The 18,697-nt window shown below is 42.5% G+C and overlaps 1 protein-coding gene across 7 annotated transcripts in view; it reads right to left on the bottom strand.

Annotated features, from left to right (window-relative positions):
• AUTS2 (activator of transcription and developmental regulator AUTS2) overlaps positions 1-18,697 on the bottom strand; it is a 712,052-nt gene that overhangs the window by 383,018 nt on the left and 310,337 nt on the right. For all 7 annotated transcript variants that reach the window (XM_082068573.1, XM_082068577.1, XM_082068578.1 and 4 more), the window contains exons 3-4: positions 13,795-13,896; positions 5,608-5,643 (exon numbers count right to left, since the gene is read on the bottom strand). In XM_082068573.1, the coding sequence (XP_081924699.1) occupies positions 5,608-5,643; positions 13,795-13,896 (138 nt within the window). The remainder of the gene's footprint in view (positions 1-5,607; positions 5,644-13,794; positions 13,897-18,697) is intronic.

Below are 18,697 nucleotides of genomic sequence, written 5' to 3'. Positions count from 1 at the left end.
CACCCTTTATTTACCAACACCACTATGTACTTCCCATCTGTAGTATTAGCTGGTTGAATTTCTTAAAACCCTTTCAAATGATACCTGTGATCTAATCTGGTTTTCTCCTGTAGAAACTAATTGGTCTTACTGTACTTTCCTAGAGTGGAGTGTCTTAACACACTCCTACCTGAAGAGAGTCAATATCATCACAACTTTGATCACCTCAAAGAACAAAACACAGCCTACTTAGGATCGCTCCCGTCACATATAGACCAGACAACGAAGGAAAATCTACTGGTTTTAAGGTTCCATCTGAGAATATGTGCCCAGAGAACATGCTGGTGAAACTAATTCCACATTTCTTCTGTAAGGTAACATCTCGGGTGAAAATAAGTCTTACTGCACAGTGAAATAGCTGCCCTTATCTAGGCCAAATACTGGGTTTCCATCATCTCTACACTAATACCACTGGTGCCTCATCTATTCTCCTTGGGATGAGTTTTGCGAGCTCTGAGTAATGTAATGCAACGTTGCACAAGGCAGTGTCCCAGTGGCACGCTGGAACCGCGCAAACATCTGCTCAGCTGAACCCACTCAGGGCCAAATTGGATAGCACAACTGATTAGCTAGAGCCTTTGGGAATATGCTCACGATTTATGTTTGTCTGAGTCACCAGTCCATGTGCAAATCACATTTTTCGTTCTTCTTCCTTTTTTTTTTAAGGTGGAGCAAGAGCATTGTTTGGGAAAGAGGTGTCACAGGAGTTTCTTGCTCCCTTTCAAATCCCCAATACTATTTCCATCATCAGTTTACTACCAAATCCTCTCCATCTCTGACAAACATTCAAACTCTACGCTTTTGGGGAAAAAACCTGCTAATGGGAAATGAGCACTAAAAGGACAGGAAAACCCTCAGACATGGCCACTGAGGCTTGAGAAGCAAACCAATGCAAGAAAAATGGAAACAAGTTGCCACAAACAGGAACTGTACCATTGCCAAAGAACGGGACCATCTTGTGAACTGGGTTTGCTGTTTAAAATTAAAACACACAGTTATTTAGGTTTTGTTTTCTGTCCTGTGTTACAAGCCAATGAACCACCTGTATCCTTTAACATTAGTTTGGCTGGGTGAGTGATAACACAAAAAAACTAGCAAAAAATCATTCTTTGTAGTCAGACAGGAGAAAAAGCTTTACTATTATTCAAAGTCCAATCATATTCTAAAACATCTCTCTCAACCTCCTGGAAATTCACACAATTCAAATTCAAATAACTTTTCTTTTAAAGCCAAAAAGGTGTGTTTTTTTCCTAAAATCGTAACTATTTTCTAATTATCTGATCCCACTTCTCGATGAGATGTAATCTACCTTATAACCCGTCTTTCATGAGAGACAATGACAATTTGCAATGCAAAAATACTGAAGACAACTGGGAGATTTTTCAGGAAGTATTTAGTTATGATTTCTTAGGGCACACCAATATTAATAGCATGTCCAAATCTTTTTTCACATGCACCAATCATAAACTGGACTGATCCCATAGGAAACAATAAAGTCAGACTAAGACACAAGGTTTATAGGAGAATTAGAATTATTTTTACCTCTGTCTCTTCTTTTCTGACTACTGATTTAATAACGTAAAAGGCAAGTGTCCACTCTGACAAGAAGCACCAAGACAGGTGAAACAGATTCCAGCAACAATGAAAATGGCTTTTCAATAAAATCTACTACACACTAGCACTTTCCTAACTGAGGTCCTTAGAACTCAACAGCTTTGCATCATGAACACTCACTCAGTGGTTACTTGCACGTGTCTTGCTTTGATGAAGTTATCTAATTAGGAAGTCTGTTAAATCACTGGCAGTTCTGATCATCCCGGTTGGGTACGAGTCGGGCTGAATCACTCGGATGCACACTCCCGAGCCTCTCCGCTCCCTGCCCAGCAAAGGCGGGTCGGCAAAGCCGGCAGCACGAACGCCCTCCCCAGAGCATGGGAAGTTTTCCTTTACCTACTGTTTTTCAAGAAGCTCCGAATGCAACAAGAACCCAAGAATCCCGTTTCCAGTATTGCCATTCAGAAATTTACCTAGTTATACCATAAAACTAGGTAAGATTTCAGCCTTCACCACTACTACTATAAGTGTATAATGAATTACTAGGGTGGAACTATCATACTGGTTGAAGCGGTAAAGGTTGAGGGCTGCCTTGGCTGCGGTGACCACGAGATGGTGGAGTTCAGGATCTCATGTGGCAGGAGCAGGATAGCAAGCAGAATTGCAACCCTGGATTTCAGCAAGGCAAACTTTGGCCTTTTCAGGCAGTTGCTAGGGGAAATGCCATGGGCAAGGCTGCTTGAAGGTAAAGGGGCCCAAGATAGTTGGTTAGTGTTCAGGGACTGTTTCTACCAGGCACAAGATCAGAGCATCCCAACACGTAGGAAGTCAAGGAAGGGAGCCAGGAGACCTGCGTGGTTAAACAGGGAACTGCTGGGTATGCTCAAGTGGAAGAGGAGAGTGTATAGATCATGGAAGGAGGGGCTGGCCACTTGGGGAGAATATAAGGCTGTTGTCAGAGGGTGTAGGGAGGCAACTAGGAAAGCTACGGCCTCCTTAGAATTAAACCACACGAGAGGGGTCAAGGACAACAGGAAGAGCTTTTTCCAATACGTGGCAGATACAACTAACACCAGAGGCAGTGTAGGCCCACTGATGAACAAGGTGGGTGCCCTGGTGACAGAAGATACAGAGAAGGCAGAGTTACTGAACGCCTTCTTTGTCTCTGTCTACTCTGCCAGAGCTGTCCTGAGGAGCCCCGTACCGCTGAGGCCCCAGAGGAAGGCAGGACAATGGAGGAGTTTGCCTGGGTTGAGGCTGGGTCTCTTTAGCTTGGAGGAGACTGAGGGGCGACCTCCAAGCCCAACAGGTATTATCTCCATTACATACATGCTACGTAACATGGCCTAAACACACAAAGATTCCATTAATGCTTGGATTTAAACAGCAAATGTAAGCTAATTAATCCATACCTCAGTGTCCATTCATTTCTGACTAAAACCTGCCTCCATCTGTGTTTCCGCGTTCTGCAGTAGGTGTGTTTGGACAGCGAATCCACCGTGAGCCCATCCTCCCTTACCGCTTTGCCTGTGTTTCCTTTGGTGCGCTACACTATGTGATATTTTGCAGTCCAAAGCACAACATATATTGATCAATAATTTCCACAGGCAAAAGCTTTATTATCATCTACTAAACTAAAAACTGTTGTTGTTTTGAGACCAGTGACCCTTGTTTTGATGTTCTGGGATAACACCAAACAAAAACTAAGTCTCTTCTAGTTAAAAGCTTTGGAAAAAATAAGTCAATTCAAGTGCATACTGTTTTGCACTTTGATAATACAATAATTACATTGATCAGAAACACATGCTAATTGGATCTTTCTGGAGCATTTTTCTCATTGTTTGGTACCACAAAACACATCTGGGTTTTATTTGCCCCATGTAAGTTAATAAGGTTAACAGACTTTTTTAAAACAATAAGCAAGATAATCTTTAAAACAATTTTCCGAAGCAAAAAGGGAGGAAAAAGCCCTCCACGTTTCATCCAAGACTGTGTAATAATAAAAATGACTAAGATAGAAACTGAAGGACATTTTCTATCGACTAGGCTATTAGTAAAGAAAGAAAGTTAAAGAAATGTTATTACTATGGCTATACATAAGAAACAGTGCAGTTAAATGTATAATATTAATGGAACCTAATAAGGAACGTCACCCCCACCTACACAGACCCAAATTAGTCTGATTTAAAGTGCCAATACATTGGCACTAGAAGATGCCAAGCTGCTTCTTGTTACTAAATCGGGCAAACTGGAAACTTTCGAGCTTTTTGCTGGAGCATAGGGGATGTTGACACCTTCCAGATTCTCACTTTACTGGACCAGCCCACAGACAGTATGGTGCAAGGGAACAGCAGATGGCTTTTCTTCTGGTTCCTCTGCTTCCTAAAGATGAAGCTGAACATTGTTCTTAAACCATGCATATTCAGCTCCTACTATAAGGAGAACAAGGCTTATTTATATATCCCATATTATATTTGTCCCATTCCAGAGCAAGTCTGTATATGTTCATATGACTTGAATTTTAAGTGGCCAAAGGAAGGCAATTCACCCTGAAGCATAGAGACATTCAAGTTTTAGCTTTAAAACATAATAAACGCTGAGCCATTTGATATTATTTTTCCCTGCATCCCCCCTCCTTTTAAAAATACATAAGACACAAATCACAAGACATGCTGAAAAAAGGAAAGAAGTTTTTTCCTGTTTCACAACTTACCTTACACTGATTTGGGCCTTGGTATCATTACACAGACTATCACAAAAGTCTTTTCGATTGATAATGCTCTTCTCAGACCTTACCATTGGAAGAAGTACGAACATCCGGTTTGTGCAGAAGTTCAGTGTAAATCCAGCAGGACACAGCAATTCTCCAGGTACAAAGCAATTTTTTGTGCTTACATTTAACACTGTACATGTGAGGTCACACATACGCAATTTAACCCCATAGCTTTCATATAGGAACACAGACCTCTATAAAAAAAGGCTAAATTTCACCACGTACTAATGGAAGAAAATTACTCTCTGGGAATCTGACACGAGAGCAACAAAGTTTTTCCATCCTGTAATCAAATACTATTTAGTTTTCTTTTCCCCAGAGTTTGATGAAAAGATAGAAGCAGGATTTGATTACACTGTTAAATACATGGAGCAATGCTAGAGAAAAATTTTCCCTGCATTTTACCTACCTGGTTTTGGACAAACATAATACTCTATTTCTTCTACAGATATTATAAAGAAAAGCCATGCTTGGAGAATAGAGTGTTAAGTTACAAGTTAGAGAGTGTACGAGCAATTTAAATAGAAATCTTGGAGGAAAATAGTGCGTTGGATTAACTGGAAAACATTTTTTATTCCCAAACTTATCTATGCAAGTAAAAAGTATATTGATGAATGTGGGAATAAACAGATAGAAATGTATCAATATAGACTGTTAATTCGATAAAGGGCCATGCAAATAAGTAAGAAAAAAAAGACTGATCAATTATCAAACCAGCTGGGGCCTGATCCTCTTCTCATGACGAAAAACATAAATCTAGTATAAATACAGTTACAGCTGTGTTTTCCAAGATCACCTTTGAGACACACAGCTTTGAACCAACAGGTAGAAATCACTGTGTCATGTTCTTTGGACTGCAGGAGACCAGACTGCATAACAGGCTCTTTAAAGTCTATGAATCAATGAGAATTGGTGTAAGGGGAAATCAACATCCTACCATCTCAGATCAGAGAGCTGGTGAGACCATGGTTCAGCTTATTTTCTACAATTCTGTAAATTAAATACTGTTGGAATTTATGCAGTAATTAATATGACATCTGATTTATTCAGGAAAACACTGACCACCATGTCTGAAATATTACTTAAAATGCATTCATGGACAAAGAAATAGAGATAATTTAACCTATTGGGCAGACTGAGAATGATTACTTATGCTTGTTTCCATGTAATAAGGCACTGTTGTTTCAGCAGCAATGCTATGCTGTTCAGAGGCACATGTGTTAAAGTTGAGATACACTTACAAAGTAGCCTGTTCCCAAGCTGGAAGGCGCCGAGCTCTGCAATAAAACACAAAGACAAAGTGGAAAGTCAGTGACGGTTTTTAACATGTTCCAATCCACATGGCTCATTACCAACCCTTTCCAAGCTTTTCATCACTACATCACAGCACCAATGTGCTGCCCCTTGTCATCTGCTACTGAAACAAACACGGTGTTGCTTAATTTTTCCCTTTACATCTCTCAACGACTCTGAGATGGTAACGTGCTATTTACTGAATTCCAAGCTTCTGCGGTGGACGTAATTGCCAATTTATTTGACAGGCAGCTGGGTAATGAATTAATGATGGCATTTCGCCCTGCACTGAGACTAAACAGACACTCATCAACCAGCCTCCCTGACATGCTGACATTCAATGCCCTGGACTCCAGCTACTCAGCTTTGTGGCCACAAAGGGGCAGGCGGGAGGGGAAAAAGAAAAAAAAATGTAGACTGACTTCAAAACAAAAAGCCCGGTGGGTTTGGATGACTTTTTCAGTGTATGACCTGTTTGCCAATTTATTCCCGAAAGGCCCCGGTTAGTACACACATAGTGCTTTTCTAAAATGAGACATTTTGTAAACATAATTAGTAGTCTGAAATGTAAAGAACGTGTGGGCACAGAGAAGCCGCTTCAGTCAATGTACAATTTCCTGGAGAATGCAGTCACTACAGTTTCCCGTTTGGATGGCCACACTTTGACAAACCAAGGGTTTAAAAAGGAAAGAAAAAACAAACATCTACAGTGTGAAACAGATTTCAAAACTCAAACCCATAAACGTAATTAAAACTAATATTACTACCATGGAAAATAATCAAAAGGTTTAAGTGCTTAAAAAAAATGCATCACGAAATTCATTTTAAGTGGGACATGATCACGACCTCTACATTCACAGGAATTAAGGAGATAAAGGGGTTTGTTTCATTAGTTTTTCATCTAAGCAATGGGGATTACACAGCAGGTTCTCTTAGAGACATGGTGAGAGACCTAAACATCTCATTCGTAATCCAGGTCACTGGCTGTTACATTAAAGGGTGAACAGTTCCCAACGCTATGGCCCTCTCACCTGGAACACATCAAGCCAGGCTAGAGACGGACAAGGAAGGAAAACACAGAGGATAATCCCCTAGTGAGCAGTGGGTAGTGAGTCCAGATGACCAGTCTTTAGCTCCTGTAGCTCAATTCCTGTTTCTGTTCCTTGGCACAATCTCCCTTTTGGGAATGACATGGCTCAGTGATTGCCAGACTGCACAGGGGCCACAACCAGCCTTGGCAAACCACTGGAAAGGCGTAGAATTCCCATCACTGTCACCCCTGTTCCAAGGCACAATTGCAGGGAACCCTAATCTATGATCCTCTGATGACAGAGTACAGCACTGACACAAAAGAAAATAAACCCCAATGGGGCTTACAGGATCTCCTTACTGAATTCAGCATGGCAGAAATAGATTGTGCCACAAAATCTGAAATTAACAACAAAATTCATTGCAAATAATCACAATATTACTGTGCATTCACCAAAGCACTACGAGTAAGAGAGGTTTAGAGGGGTTACGTACGTATAGGGAAAGGTCTTCTGGTTTAAGCCATCAGAAGATAAAGACTCAACAAGAGGAAATCACTTTGGTAACCATAAGGGTACCAATATCATAAAATCAACAAACTTTGTTAGGAGCTCTCATATGGAACAAACAAAACTGCTATGGAAATTTGGAAGGTATGAAGGTATATGGTTCCTGCCCCTTAATACTTTCTTTCTTATATGTTGCAGTTAGTGAAGGACACCAGATCTGCTGTCTACAGATTTGGTTATGAGAGCACAAGGGTAGCTCTACAGAAATAAATAAATTCCTAAATCCTTCCACCCCACTCTTGCTGCTCTGGGGCCTCAGGCTCCCTCTGCCACCATCACCCACAGCAAGACCCACCTGGTCCCAGTGCCCATGTCCCTGAAAGCACCTCTGCAGCAGCATCACGCTGTGGTGCAGAGCAAGGGGCAGTGCAGATTCAGGGACACACCGCCACATGGTGCCTGGGCTCAGCCTCACTGCTCTGCTTTCCTCTACATCCCCATCACCGTGCAGCTGGGAATAATACAGTAACAGTCCCCATCATCATACAACCTGGCTACTGTTTCCAGCTAGGAAGTCCCCTTCAGGGGCCACACACACTGGTTTTGTGAGCCACCAGGGCCACAGACTGCAGCTCTGCCACTACTGGTAGAGAGTGTGTTGCAGCACACTCCAGTTTAGCACCTAATGCATTTATTTCCTTCTAAAGCACATCATATATACTTCCTTTCACTTTACTCATTCTGCTTTCTTCTTTGTGCCATTTGATTTTTTTAATGTAAGCTAGAGATCTACCCACAAAGCCCAACACGTAATCATTATTCCTGCTTTTGTTTAAGCTACGTACAGATGCCAATCTAGTCTCACTCTTTCACTCACAGTTTTTAAAACTTACTTTTACTTTACAGGCTGAAAGCTCCAAAGTTTGCACTTTGCATCTGTTTGTAATTTCAGTCTGCTTATTATTCCAAGTTTTGGAAGGATCAAGTATCAAAACAAAACAATAAAAAGCAAGAAAAAAGAATAAGCAAACAAAATACTCCCCCACCGAATATTTCCATTCCTTCAAAAGCAATGCTGCAATGGCTATGGGAGGACAGTCAAGACATAGCAGTCGAATGACTTTCACTGAGAAGAAACAACTGTGCGTTTTCAGAGAATCTGAGTTTGCTGGATGGAAACATAGCCCTTCACAAATTGCATGCTGCATATGGATAGTACAGTTTGCGAAGTCTTTTTAATTGAACTAAGAAAGACTGCATTGCACATGCATGAATGACCGAGTTAGCTGTGTTGTGAACTATGTGTTGACAGAGCATTTGGGCTGAAGCGAGGGCTATGCAAGAAGACAACTTCTCACCTTTTTTGATAACTCCCAGTAGCGAAAGGATCCTACCACCCAGTGCCCAGCCTTGGTACCAACTGGTGAATGTGATACTGTGTATGCAGCATCTTTACAAGCCCATGCTGAGTCGTGATCCTGCACTGGAGGGTTCTACATCTCATTTATAAAGTGTGCCTATAATAGAGGTAATGGTTTCACTTTCCGAAACCCTTTGCAAAGTTCGACATTAGACACACTATTTGATATTCACACAACCACCAGCAGAAGCCTGCATCAGGTGTCCATCAGCAAAACGTAAGTCGCTTAAAATTAACACAGTTTTGTTATTTTCCTTCTGCCTTTTTTTCCCCCCCTTCTTCCTTTCTTAAAGAGAACTTTTGGCCCAGAAGCAAAAATGTAGTAGCCCTCGTGAAAGCATTAGTTTACTGTGTACCAAAGAAAATTGCATCCTTGAGGTCTTGGAAGGCACGGTTATACCCATTTTGCATATATATTGTGCATTACTTGGGGAGCTGGGTGGGGAGAAAGACTGTGTTGTACATATTTGTTCTGGCTATTGTTTATGCAGGTCTGACTGAATGAAGGAACAGTGGGTATCATTTCAATTTCTGATGTCAACATCAAATTACTTATTTAATTTCATGCCTGGTGAAGCATTGTATAGCTACACGCAGAATCATTTCACTTCATTTGTTATGCTGTGTTTTCCTGGCGATTGGCTTGCCTTCCAACTGACAGCTTTAATTACGACATGAATTTGATTGCACTGCCGAGGAATTAACATAATGCAACAAAGCATTTAAGCACCCAACCTTAGACACACAAACACACATACACATCCCCAACATACACACACTCTCAAAGAAGCAGCCGCTGCAGCTGATCAGCTTCTGACACACACACAGAGCTTTGCTGGTGTTATTCCGCTCTAGATATAGACAAGATTACAGGGGATATTCTGGAGAAGGAAAAGTTCTAAGGATTTCAGAGCACATAACCCAAAGACTGTTCCTCAATTTGTCCTTCTTCGGGCTCAGTACACAGGTGGGAGGAATGAAGACAGAGTTGAAAACATCCCATATTTGAGGCCAAAATGGTGAGCTATCCACAGGATTACACTGCTGGGGGTGTAGACACCTTCCTTCCCAAAGCAGACAGCAAGGAACCCATGGGCAGGGCACTCCAGGACTTACTCCTCACTGATACCTATTCTCAAGCACAAAGTACACACCACAATAGGAACACACAGCTACAAATCACCGGGGAAAGGGGAACATTCACAAAGAGCGTGCCAGCTTTGATGAGAGCCCAAGACCTTTAATGTAGGGGACAAATGGAAAGATTCCTGTCCTACTCCCTGTTCAAAATTGGAACAATATTGCAGACAGAAAGGTACCAAAGGTACCAAGGTTCAGCAAAGGCCAGGCAGCCCATGCTCCTGTTGTGCAGCAAGAGAGGGAGATCTGCGCTGCCTCCCAGCCTGTGACCACATGCCAGAGGCTTTTACTATTCAATCCCTCGCTGGAAGCAGCGGGCAGGGCTGAGGGTGCCCGAAGCTGCTGGGCAGCCCTCTCCAACAGTGCAGCCTGGCACTGCCACTGCATCCTCGTTAAGGAAACGATGAGCAAAGTTCATTTCACAGACATCAGATTTTTAACGGGACTAGCGATGACTTTACATCTGAGTGGGAGCTTCAGTTCTGTGGTAGATCAGGAATTTAGGAATGTGCACCAAAGAAATCAGGTTTTTGGATTTGTTTTTTATGAGTAAGGAGGTGGCTGAATACTCTGTGCATTTATCATCCAGGTTAGCTGTAATTCTGATGTTTTCCTCATCACCTGGCTGCTTTGAAAACATGGCTAAAAAGCAACCCGTGTATTCTAAACCGGGAAGACTCAATCAAACATAAATACACAGAAAGGTAAGGAAAACAAGCTGGCTGAGCTCCAAGATGAGGAAAAGAGAAAACGCTGCCATCTTGTCTCCAAGCAAAATCTCAACAAAATGAATTCTACTACTGGCAAGATTTTGATGAGATTAAATTGACTACAGCACCCTATATATAAAGAAGGAGCAGCTCTCCAATTTCTCTTTTAGGCCCCTGGAGCTACCTCTGTCCACAAAGGAAAAAACAAGTTGTCATTCCAAAAAATACTATATAGAGGAGAAAGGCAGAGAGAAAAGGATTTATGAAATTCAAACGTGGAGATGTATTAGGGCACTGTCAAATGCCTGCAATGGAGCATTCGAGCAATCATTATCCCCAATCTAGCAGAGGTCAAGTTCTCTGCTAATTATGTTCCCTCACAGAGGGGTGTGTGCCTGTGCGTACAAGTGCGCGAGATGAGGACAAAGAAAGGAGTTGATGGAAATCAGTCTCACTGCATTGCATCTGACAAGAACATAGGATATTCTTCTTCCTACTGTCTGATGCTATTTCAAGCCTCATTATGAGAAAAGTCTCCTATTTAACATGGTCTTTTCATTGAATTATCTTCTTTTCATTTTTGACCACCTCTCTTGCAAATGCTGCAAATTACCTGCTTGGATCTCATTAGGCTGGAAAGGAGTCATCCCTTGTAAACACACTTTGCATCAATCTGCGTTATCCAAGGACTGTAGGTACATTTACAATATGCAGAGTTAAAAGATATCTGACAGGAGAGGGAATGGAGCCACTGACATGTCAGTTTGCAACTGGATATTCATTATACTACCTCCCTCATTCTGCATCTGTCACTAAGCTATCACTTAGGCTCCGCATTAAAGCTCATGAAGCTAACATTTCTGTTTCAACAGCTTACTTACAACTAGGGATTTGAAAATTGATCATCCACCTAGAGTATATGCACTTCATTCATTATACATATTTCCATGCAGTAGCCATGCTTAATCTTACAATGCTGTCAGGCTACATCAGTGGAGATTCATTATATCTCATGTTCAAAATTTGCTTTCTGACCTCAGGGTTAATCTGCCTGCGATGTTTTTTATTTTTGTTCAATCTTCTGTTGAGTACACAACTTCCTGCATATTTTTTCTGAGAAAATAGTGTTAAAATCAGGAAAGGATCTTCAGAGAAAACTCCCTTGTCTGCATTTTTTTCTGGACAGTAATTGGTGGATACCATTAGACAACTCACCCCTTCAAAAGGTATTACTTAAAATAACCTCATTAAGCTCTTAATGCATGTTTGTGTACGAGAGGACACTTCAAGGTGTGCTCACCCACAGCTGGAAGTGGAAGCATCAGTACCACTTTCTAAGGCCCGAGGATTTAAAAACATGGGGTGTTGTCTTTGGGAGAAAGAGAAATGCAGAACAGCGTTTACTTTTCTCCACTGAAAGAATCTGGGAAAGGCCACTACACACTCAGGCACAAAGAGAGTTATCTTGACATGTTTTTCAAATCTCAGCTGAACCCAGCAACACCAGACCACAGAGACACAAGCTTGTGTGGCAATGAATTATCAAAGTATAAAGGAACTTACTTATTAAGCAAAACAGAAATAATGTATAACAATGTTACAATATACATTTTCACATATATTTAGATAAGGTTCCTTTTGAGCAACCTGCAAATCTCTGTGCTCTCGCTCGGGTGCATTAGGGAAGTTACATGTGTTCTCCACTTCCTTTTAATTCACCGTAGTGCCAAGACAAAGGGTAACTACGGTAAAAGCATCAGAGAAAAACTGTATTTGATCGGTGGAAGGGGAACTGGGGCTATGTTCTCCCTGCCAGGTCTGCCACTGCAATACTGTGATCTGCTGGGAAGCTCAAATAAGCCCAAGAGCTCTCCACTCAGCACACTGCAAGGGAGTGACAAGGCTAAATTAAAACCATGTTTGTAAGGAGCTGTGAATTTTTTTGCTGGAAGGTGATGTGCAATTGTGAAGTTCATTGCAGTGACTTCTCAGCTGTCATAGGGCTCAGAGCAAGCCAGGATGGCAACGGCGACAGGCTGACGGTCAGCTGCCGCCCACGGCTACCTGCACTGCGCATCTACTCATATCTCCTCCCGCTTCACTCTCCCAAAGATCCCTTACAGCACTGAGACTGACCTCACCCAACGGCTATGAAGGGCAAGCTCTGAAGAGTCTGAATGTACCCGTAAGGTTGGCTCTGGGGGAGGAATGGACCTCTAAAATAATGTGACAAAGGGATGAGGAGAGTGCTACAGATTTCACACCTCTACAGGAATAAAAAAAAAAAAAAATCAGGCGTCTGTTCCAGTGATACGCACAATTCAGCAAAAATTGCTAGTTGTATGCCTTCAGGCTCAAATTCGCACAACGAAATGTATCCTTTACAAAGGTATTTCTTTAAATGTCTGCTCAATTCAGTTTTATTGGACTGGCCTACAGAGAACACCATCTGGTATCTGTCATCTAAATCCACATGGACATGCTATCGATAAAATCCCCATTTCCAAAATGTGGGTTAGTTAAATGCAGAGCCAGATTGCTGGCTGATACAAATTGGTCTGACTGATGTAGCTATCCATGCTTTTACCAGCAAAGCATCTGACCTACAAAATCGCCAATTTAGATACTCTTTCGGAACAGGGCTGTCTTTATATTTTGTGTGGTAAAGCATGTAGCGCAGAGGACCCAGAGCCATGAATAAAACACTCAAGGATTGTGATGGTACACATAATAATCTAATTGCAGCAACAGAAAAAATTTCTGTAGTCACTCGTATGTCAGAATAACTCATGCGTGTCATTCAGAGAATGGCCAGCATTCTTCAATGGAGAAAAACACTCTCCGCAGAGCTGCCATCTTAGCAACTTCCACAGCAGTTTGGTAGAGCAATAAAGGCAGAGCTTATGCGATTGTTGGCCATGTTATATCAATTCATTCTATATAAATTATCTGAGTCACTATAGACACTCCAATACTTTTCATAAAGACAGTATTTAAACCAAAGAAATGCATTCTTCTACTTCCCTGCTTGGGGTAAAAAGAGGCCATCTCACTTTTCAACAATGCAGAGCATTTTAACTTCATTAAATGGTCTTCAACTATTTCAAAATGAATAAGCGTTTTCACAGACATCGTACCAAACTTTAAAAAGTTTACTGAACTGGAGCAGGAGACACAAGTCACCTCTTCTTCTCCCAACCCCCCAAAGGGAAGGAGATTTTAGCAAAAAAACCATCCCAGAAACTAAAGCCTGTTATGACTTACACCCCTCAGAAAACTACACCGGGATTAATCAGAGCGGTATTTGGCTGCAGGAGTTTTACTTACGTCACTGAGTCTTTCCCGAGAGCTACTTCGATGGAAACCCTTCGATTCCCCACTGGCGCTTTCACTGTCACTGTCTCGGCAACTGTTTTGGCCAGGCTTGAGCTGCAGGAAAATAGAAAAACACAAAGAGAGCAAGAGTTTAGCCTGGTTCAGGCAAGTCCCCTTGTCCACAGCTCTTCTCTAACCCATCCCCACATCTAAACAAAGTAGCGCTTATGTGGTGCTTGCAATACATTGAAGTGAACGTTCACCATATACATATGCTATACACACCTCTACAAGCATATATACATACATATAGCAAGAGCTACATCTACTGCAATGCTGAACTTGCATATATTTAATGTATCTTTCCCTGTGTTTTGCTTGAATGTATTAAAATTTTGTTTTAGCCTTGCTGATGCTTCATTTGCACTGATCTTCTGTGAAGATTGGTTACTCCTGAGGTTAATACCGGCAAAAAGTCGATTTCAGAAATTCAGATTTAAAATCACATTTGTCAATACTGTCAGCAGAGGTAAATGCAAAGAAAATACTAATGATGTATTTTATGAGAGACCTACTACACTTACCAACATTCTTATAACAATACCAAATGACAGCTCCTAACTTATTCTAATTATTAACATATTCATAATCATTTCTATTCAGACCGTACAGAAACAGATAATCACACTAATCTCCAGTTCATGACAGGAGACCAGAAGTTCTTTCTCCATGAATTCTCTCCACCAACTTTTTCCCCCCTTTCTTCTCTTTTTTTTTCAGTTTTTGCAGAAAAGCACTGCACGCAGAAATTCACAGACACTCTTTTACAGGCGCACACATGCAAGATATTCACTTATGCTCTGCTTCGCAGATATACATTCCCTCTCGTATATGTTGCTTTTCTGTCTCAAGTTCACTAAAGAAGAGCACGAAGCATCCTCACCCTAATGTTTATCATCAGTTTCTCCCTACAGGAGCAAACTGCACCTGCAAATGTATGTGCTGCTTTACCTTCAACGCTTATTTCCCTCGTTAGTAAAAGGCAGGTTTGGGAGCTCTCAGTCAAAAGAAAGAAAGGAGAAAGTATATAAAACTACAGGCTCAGACACACAACTGAGATGTAATTCATGAGGACAACTGCAAAAAATGGCAGAGGTGTACTCTCAGCTCAAAGGAAATGCAACTTAAGAACTAGAGCTATTTGTCAAACACTTAAAATTTAATAAATAAACTAAATATTCCAGAGCTCAGCCTGAAAATCTCAAGTAAAAAGATTTTCATTTCAAATTGAATGGTTTATCAGTCAGATCTAATAGACCTAGGTAGCATTTTTTGGAGGCGAAGGAGAGGATAACGAATTCAAGAAGTCTAATACTTCATATAAAACTCACAGATCTTATCTAGGACCACTGTGTACTGTAATTTTATGGTCCTGGGTTTAAAACTGAACCACCCAAAGGAAGATGGATCAAGTTTCGCTGACTCAGTCTTCTGTCAACATCTGCTCAATGATGGAAAAACTCTTATTGTAACTGGGGCCTGCAGAATTTTTCCCAGTCTCAGATTTTATTTTTAGACCCTCCATTTATTTTGTACACAATTTTCACACATTAGTTCTTTGCTAACTAATCATAACAGTTCATACTTCTACATTGAGAATTCCAACTATTTACAGAGAAGAGAAGAAAAACCCAGCAGGTGTCATTTTTCTAGGCACAATTTACAAGGAGTAAGAGAATATTACCAAGATATCTGAGCCTGTAACTCTGTAGGAACAAAGTGAACTCCATAGACTAGACAGCAAACTCAGAAGTAAGTCCAATTTAAGATTTATAAGCTTTCCATATTTTCCTTGCTGTTATTCCAATTTGAGTTTCTCCATGTGCCAAACTGTTGGGGGTTTACATTTTATTCCAAAACCCATCAATCTGCGCTAAATTAAAAAAATAAAGCATGGAAATGTGCCCATTGTCTTCTTTTAAGGACCTAAAGTTACACACGCACATGAGAACACTTAGTGTGGACAGGCAATGGTTCATTTTGATCTACGTGCACAGATTCAACCACTTGAGATTAAAATGACATTGAATAACACAGCGCTGCCAAAAACCCTCTGCAAATAGAAGACTGGATCTTTAGTTACACTGCACACATTTGGTGCATTACTCTGCATGGGACCCCTAAAATCAGCTTCCCATCAAAAATGCAATAGCCCTCCTTGGAAAGCATTTGCAGCGCCACACTGTAACTCTTGTTCCTCTGTCATTCTTGTCAGGGCATCCCATACAAAAAGCAAAGCCACAGTGAAACTCCCACAATGTCTACTGAAGCCTCTCACTGAGGACCCTGCTGCATTAACACAGCCACTACTCTTCTAATTTGCACAGAGCAGGGAACAAAGGGTTTGCAAAAAGTGCATTAGAGTCCACGCCTTCATTGTACACTGGGAGTGAATTTATCCACCTCGAGATCCATCCATAGGGTTTCAGAGAGGAAATAAAGACATTTTTGAAATCCAAAAGCACAAACTCCTGACAACAGAGTGTCACTGACTCGTGACAAATGAGCAGCCCCAAGGATTCCCAGGTGTGAGGGATGGGGACACCCACAGCTGGTGAGGAGCGATGTGAGTGCGCCTGCTGGGGCTGGACGAGGCAGGGCCGGGTCCCGCTGCACAACCATCCTCCAAAACCTTCCCGGGAGCTCCTCATCGCTCTCTGCACCTTCACATCGTATTTCTGGGTGACTTTTATGGCACTACAGAACCCATTATTTTGTAATGCCTTCAAAGGTATTGGAAGATACTGGAAGTCAAGCAGAACTGGTAACTACACTTTTCTACTCCAAATACGAAACGGAAAATGGGATCTAGAAGGATGGCTTCTGGCTTAAGTGCTAGGACTCCACAGCAGGTTTTATTTCTGATTCTTCACCACAGCCAGTTCCTTCCCTAGAAAGCGAGAAGAACAACAGGTCCCCAGGCTGGTCTGTGCAGGGTGAGTTTCCCGGGAGGTGACCGCAGAGCACACCACATGTACCAGACGCCATGTTCCCGCTCCCTGCACCAGGGGCTACTGCAGGACCAACAGCGATTTCTAACGCTGAGGTGGCTCCACTGCCAAAGTGTATTCAAAACCAAACAAAAACAAAAGCCCTGCAAACGCCCACACTCACCTGGGTTCCCGTTCTTCCCTTTCTAAGCCCGCTCGACGCCCGTGTGCCGCCCCCGCCCCTGCCCGGCCGGCGGCGGGCGCTGCTCTGAGGGGCGGCTCGCGCTGCCCGGCCGGTTCCCGCCGGTTCCGCGATGGCCCCGGCGCAGCTGCCGCCCGGCCCCGCGGGGGCACCGCGCTGAAAGAGTGCTCAAAAAAGGGCGAAAACGCCACAGCGCTGAGGAGTGAACGGGGAAACAGGTGGGAGGGCGCACCCTGCGAACGAAACGGGAGTACTGGGCAGGCGGGCAGGGACCGCCCGGGGATGTTCCCGCAGGAGCCCCGGGCCCGCACAGCCCGTTTGTCCTCAAGGAGCTGTCACCCATGGGGTGACACAGGGCAGAGGAGGGAAAAGGAGCTGGTACAGCCCACAACCCCCATCCCTCTGCACTGCTTGGGGGTCACAGAAAGAAAGGAGTGAAGCAGGGGGGAGGTGTTTCAATCTTTGATTTGTTTCTCACTATACAAATCTACTTTAATTTGCCATACATTAAATTAGCTTTCCTCACATCGAGGCTCTTTTGCCCATGACTCTAAATCAGTGATCTCCCTACCAACTCAAGAAGATTTTTGATTTTCTCCCCCTGCCCTGTTGATGGGGAGCCTGAGCAAGCAGCAGTTTGTCCCTCAGCTGAGCAGGACCTGCCACACCACAGTTCGGTGAAAAGCATCAGCTGCTCAGAAACTAAATTAAATCAAGAAACTTCAGACATGTCACTGCGTTGCCCTGCACATCATGCAAAATAGCTGCTGAGCGGGAACTGCCAGGAGGATTACAAGGAGTGGGAAGGTTACACAGAGCACATGGAGAAGAGGCATGAGATACATAGCACTGAGTGACCTTTTGAGATGGAGAAGAAAGAGAGAGACTAGCTCAGGCCTAAAGGTCACAAAGAAGCTGGCCAGAAACTGGTAAGATTATGAATAAACAAAAACGATGCAAACACATCACCATGAAACTGCTGCAATCATAAGCACTAAGAGCAACTCTTCTTTCAGGGCAGGGAGAGCTTCTCAGGTGACTTGAAATCTAATGCAACTGGTTTTGCAGCAGGGAAATATTCAGTCCTATTTTGCGACAGCGAATGTGCAAACTGAATATTCAGCTGCGTCCAGGGAAAGTAGCTCTCTGCTGTGCTTCCTTCTGCCATTCAAAGTAAAAGGGTAAGGTAGACCTAAATATACAGGCTTAGGAGTAGATAGATCTACAGGAATAGTGCTACAGTCACTACATTAGATGGCCATTTCTGGGAAATGAAAGGATGGGGGGCATCAGCCATAAAACACTCCTAAGGACAACCCATAACAAGATGGCTCAGGGTTGCCTTTTGTCTCAGAAAGGAAAAGAACGCAGGACAGAGACAGTCAATCATGTTCAGATGAGCACGGGAGGATGAAAGGGCAGCTGAGTCCCAGACTACAGGGAGCATCATCCTCTCAGGACCTCGGTTTGCTGGGCTGGATCCCTAAGCCACTTGTGATAATTCCCATAGTAGCCATGCCTGGTTAGCAAGTTACAAAAAGCAAAATAAATAAACCTACTGAGAATTTAGCAAAAGCCTTTTTCACAGAGCTTACATATCATGTCAAAAACACCCTAATGCAGCTCTACTGAGCTGCTTTTTTTTTCATATATTTTAATTTAAAACCCCATACCATTTGGCAGCAGTAAATCCAAGCTATGGTATAGTTTCGAGGCGCCTGAG

Source organism: Streptopelia decaocto, assembly GCF_964273445.1.
Source record: "Streptopelia decaocto genome assembly, chromosome: 18".
Classification (NCBI taxonomy): domain Eukaryota; kingdom Metazoa; phylum Chordata; class Aves; order Columbiformes; family Columbidae; genus Streptopelia; species Streptopelia decaocto.
Note: the sequence above shows the minus strand (reverse complement) of the source record. Positions and strands in the feature narration are given on the sequence as shown.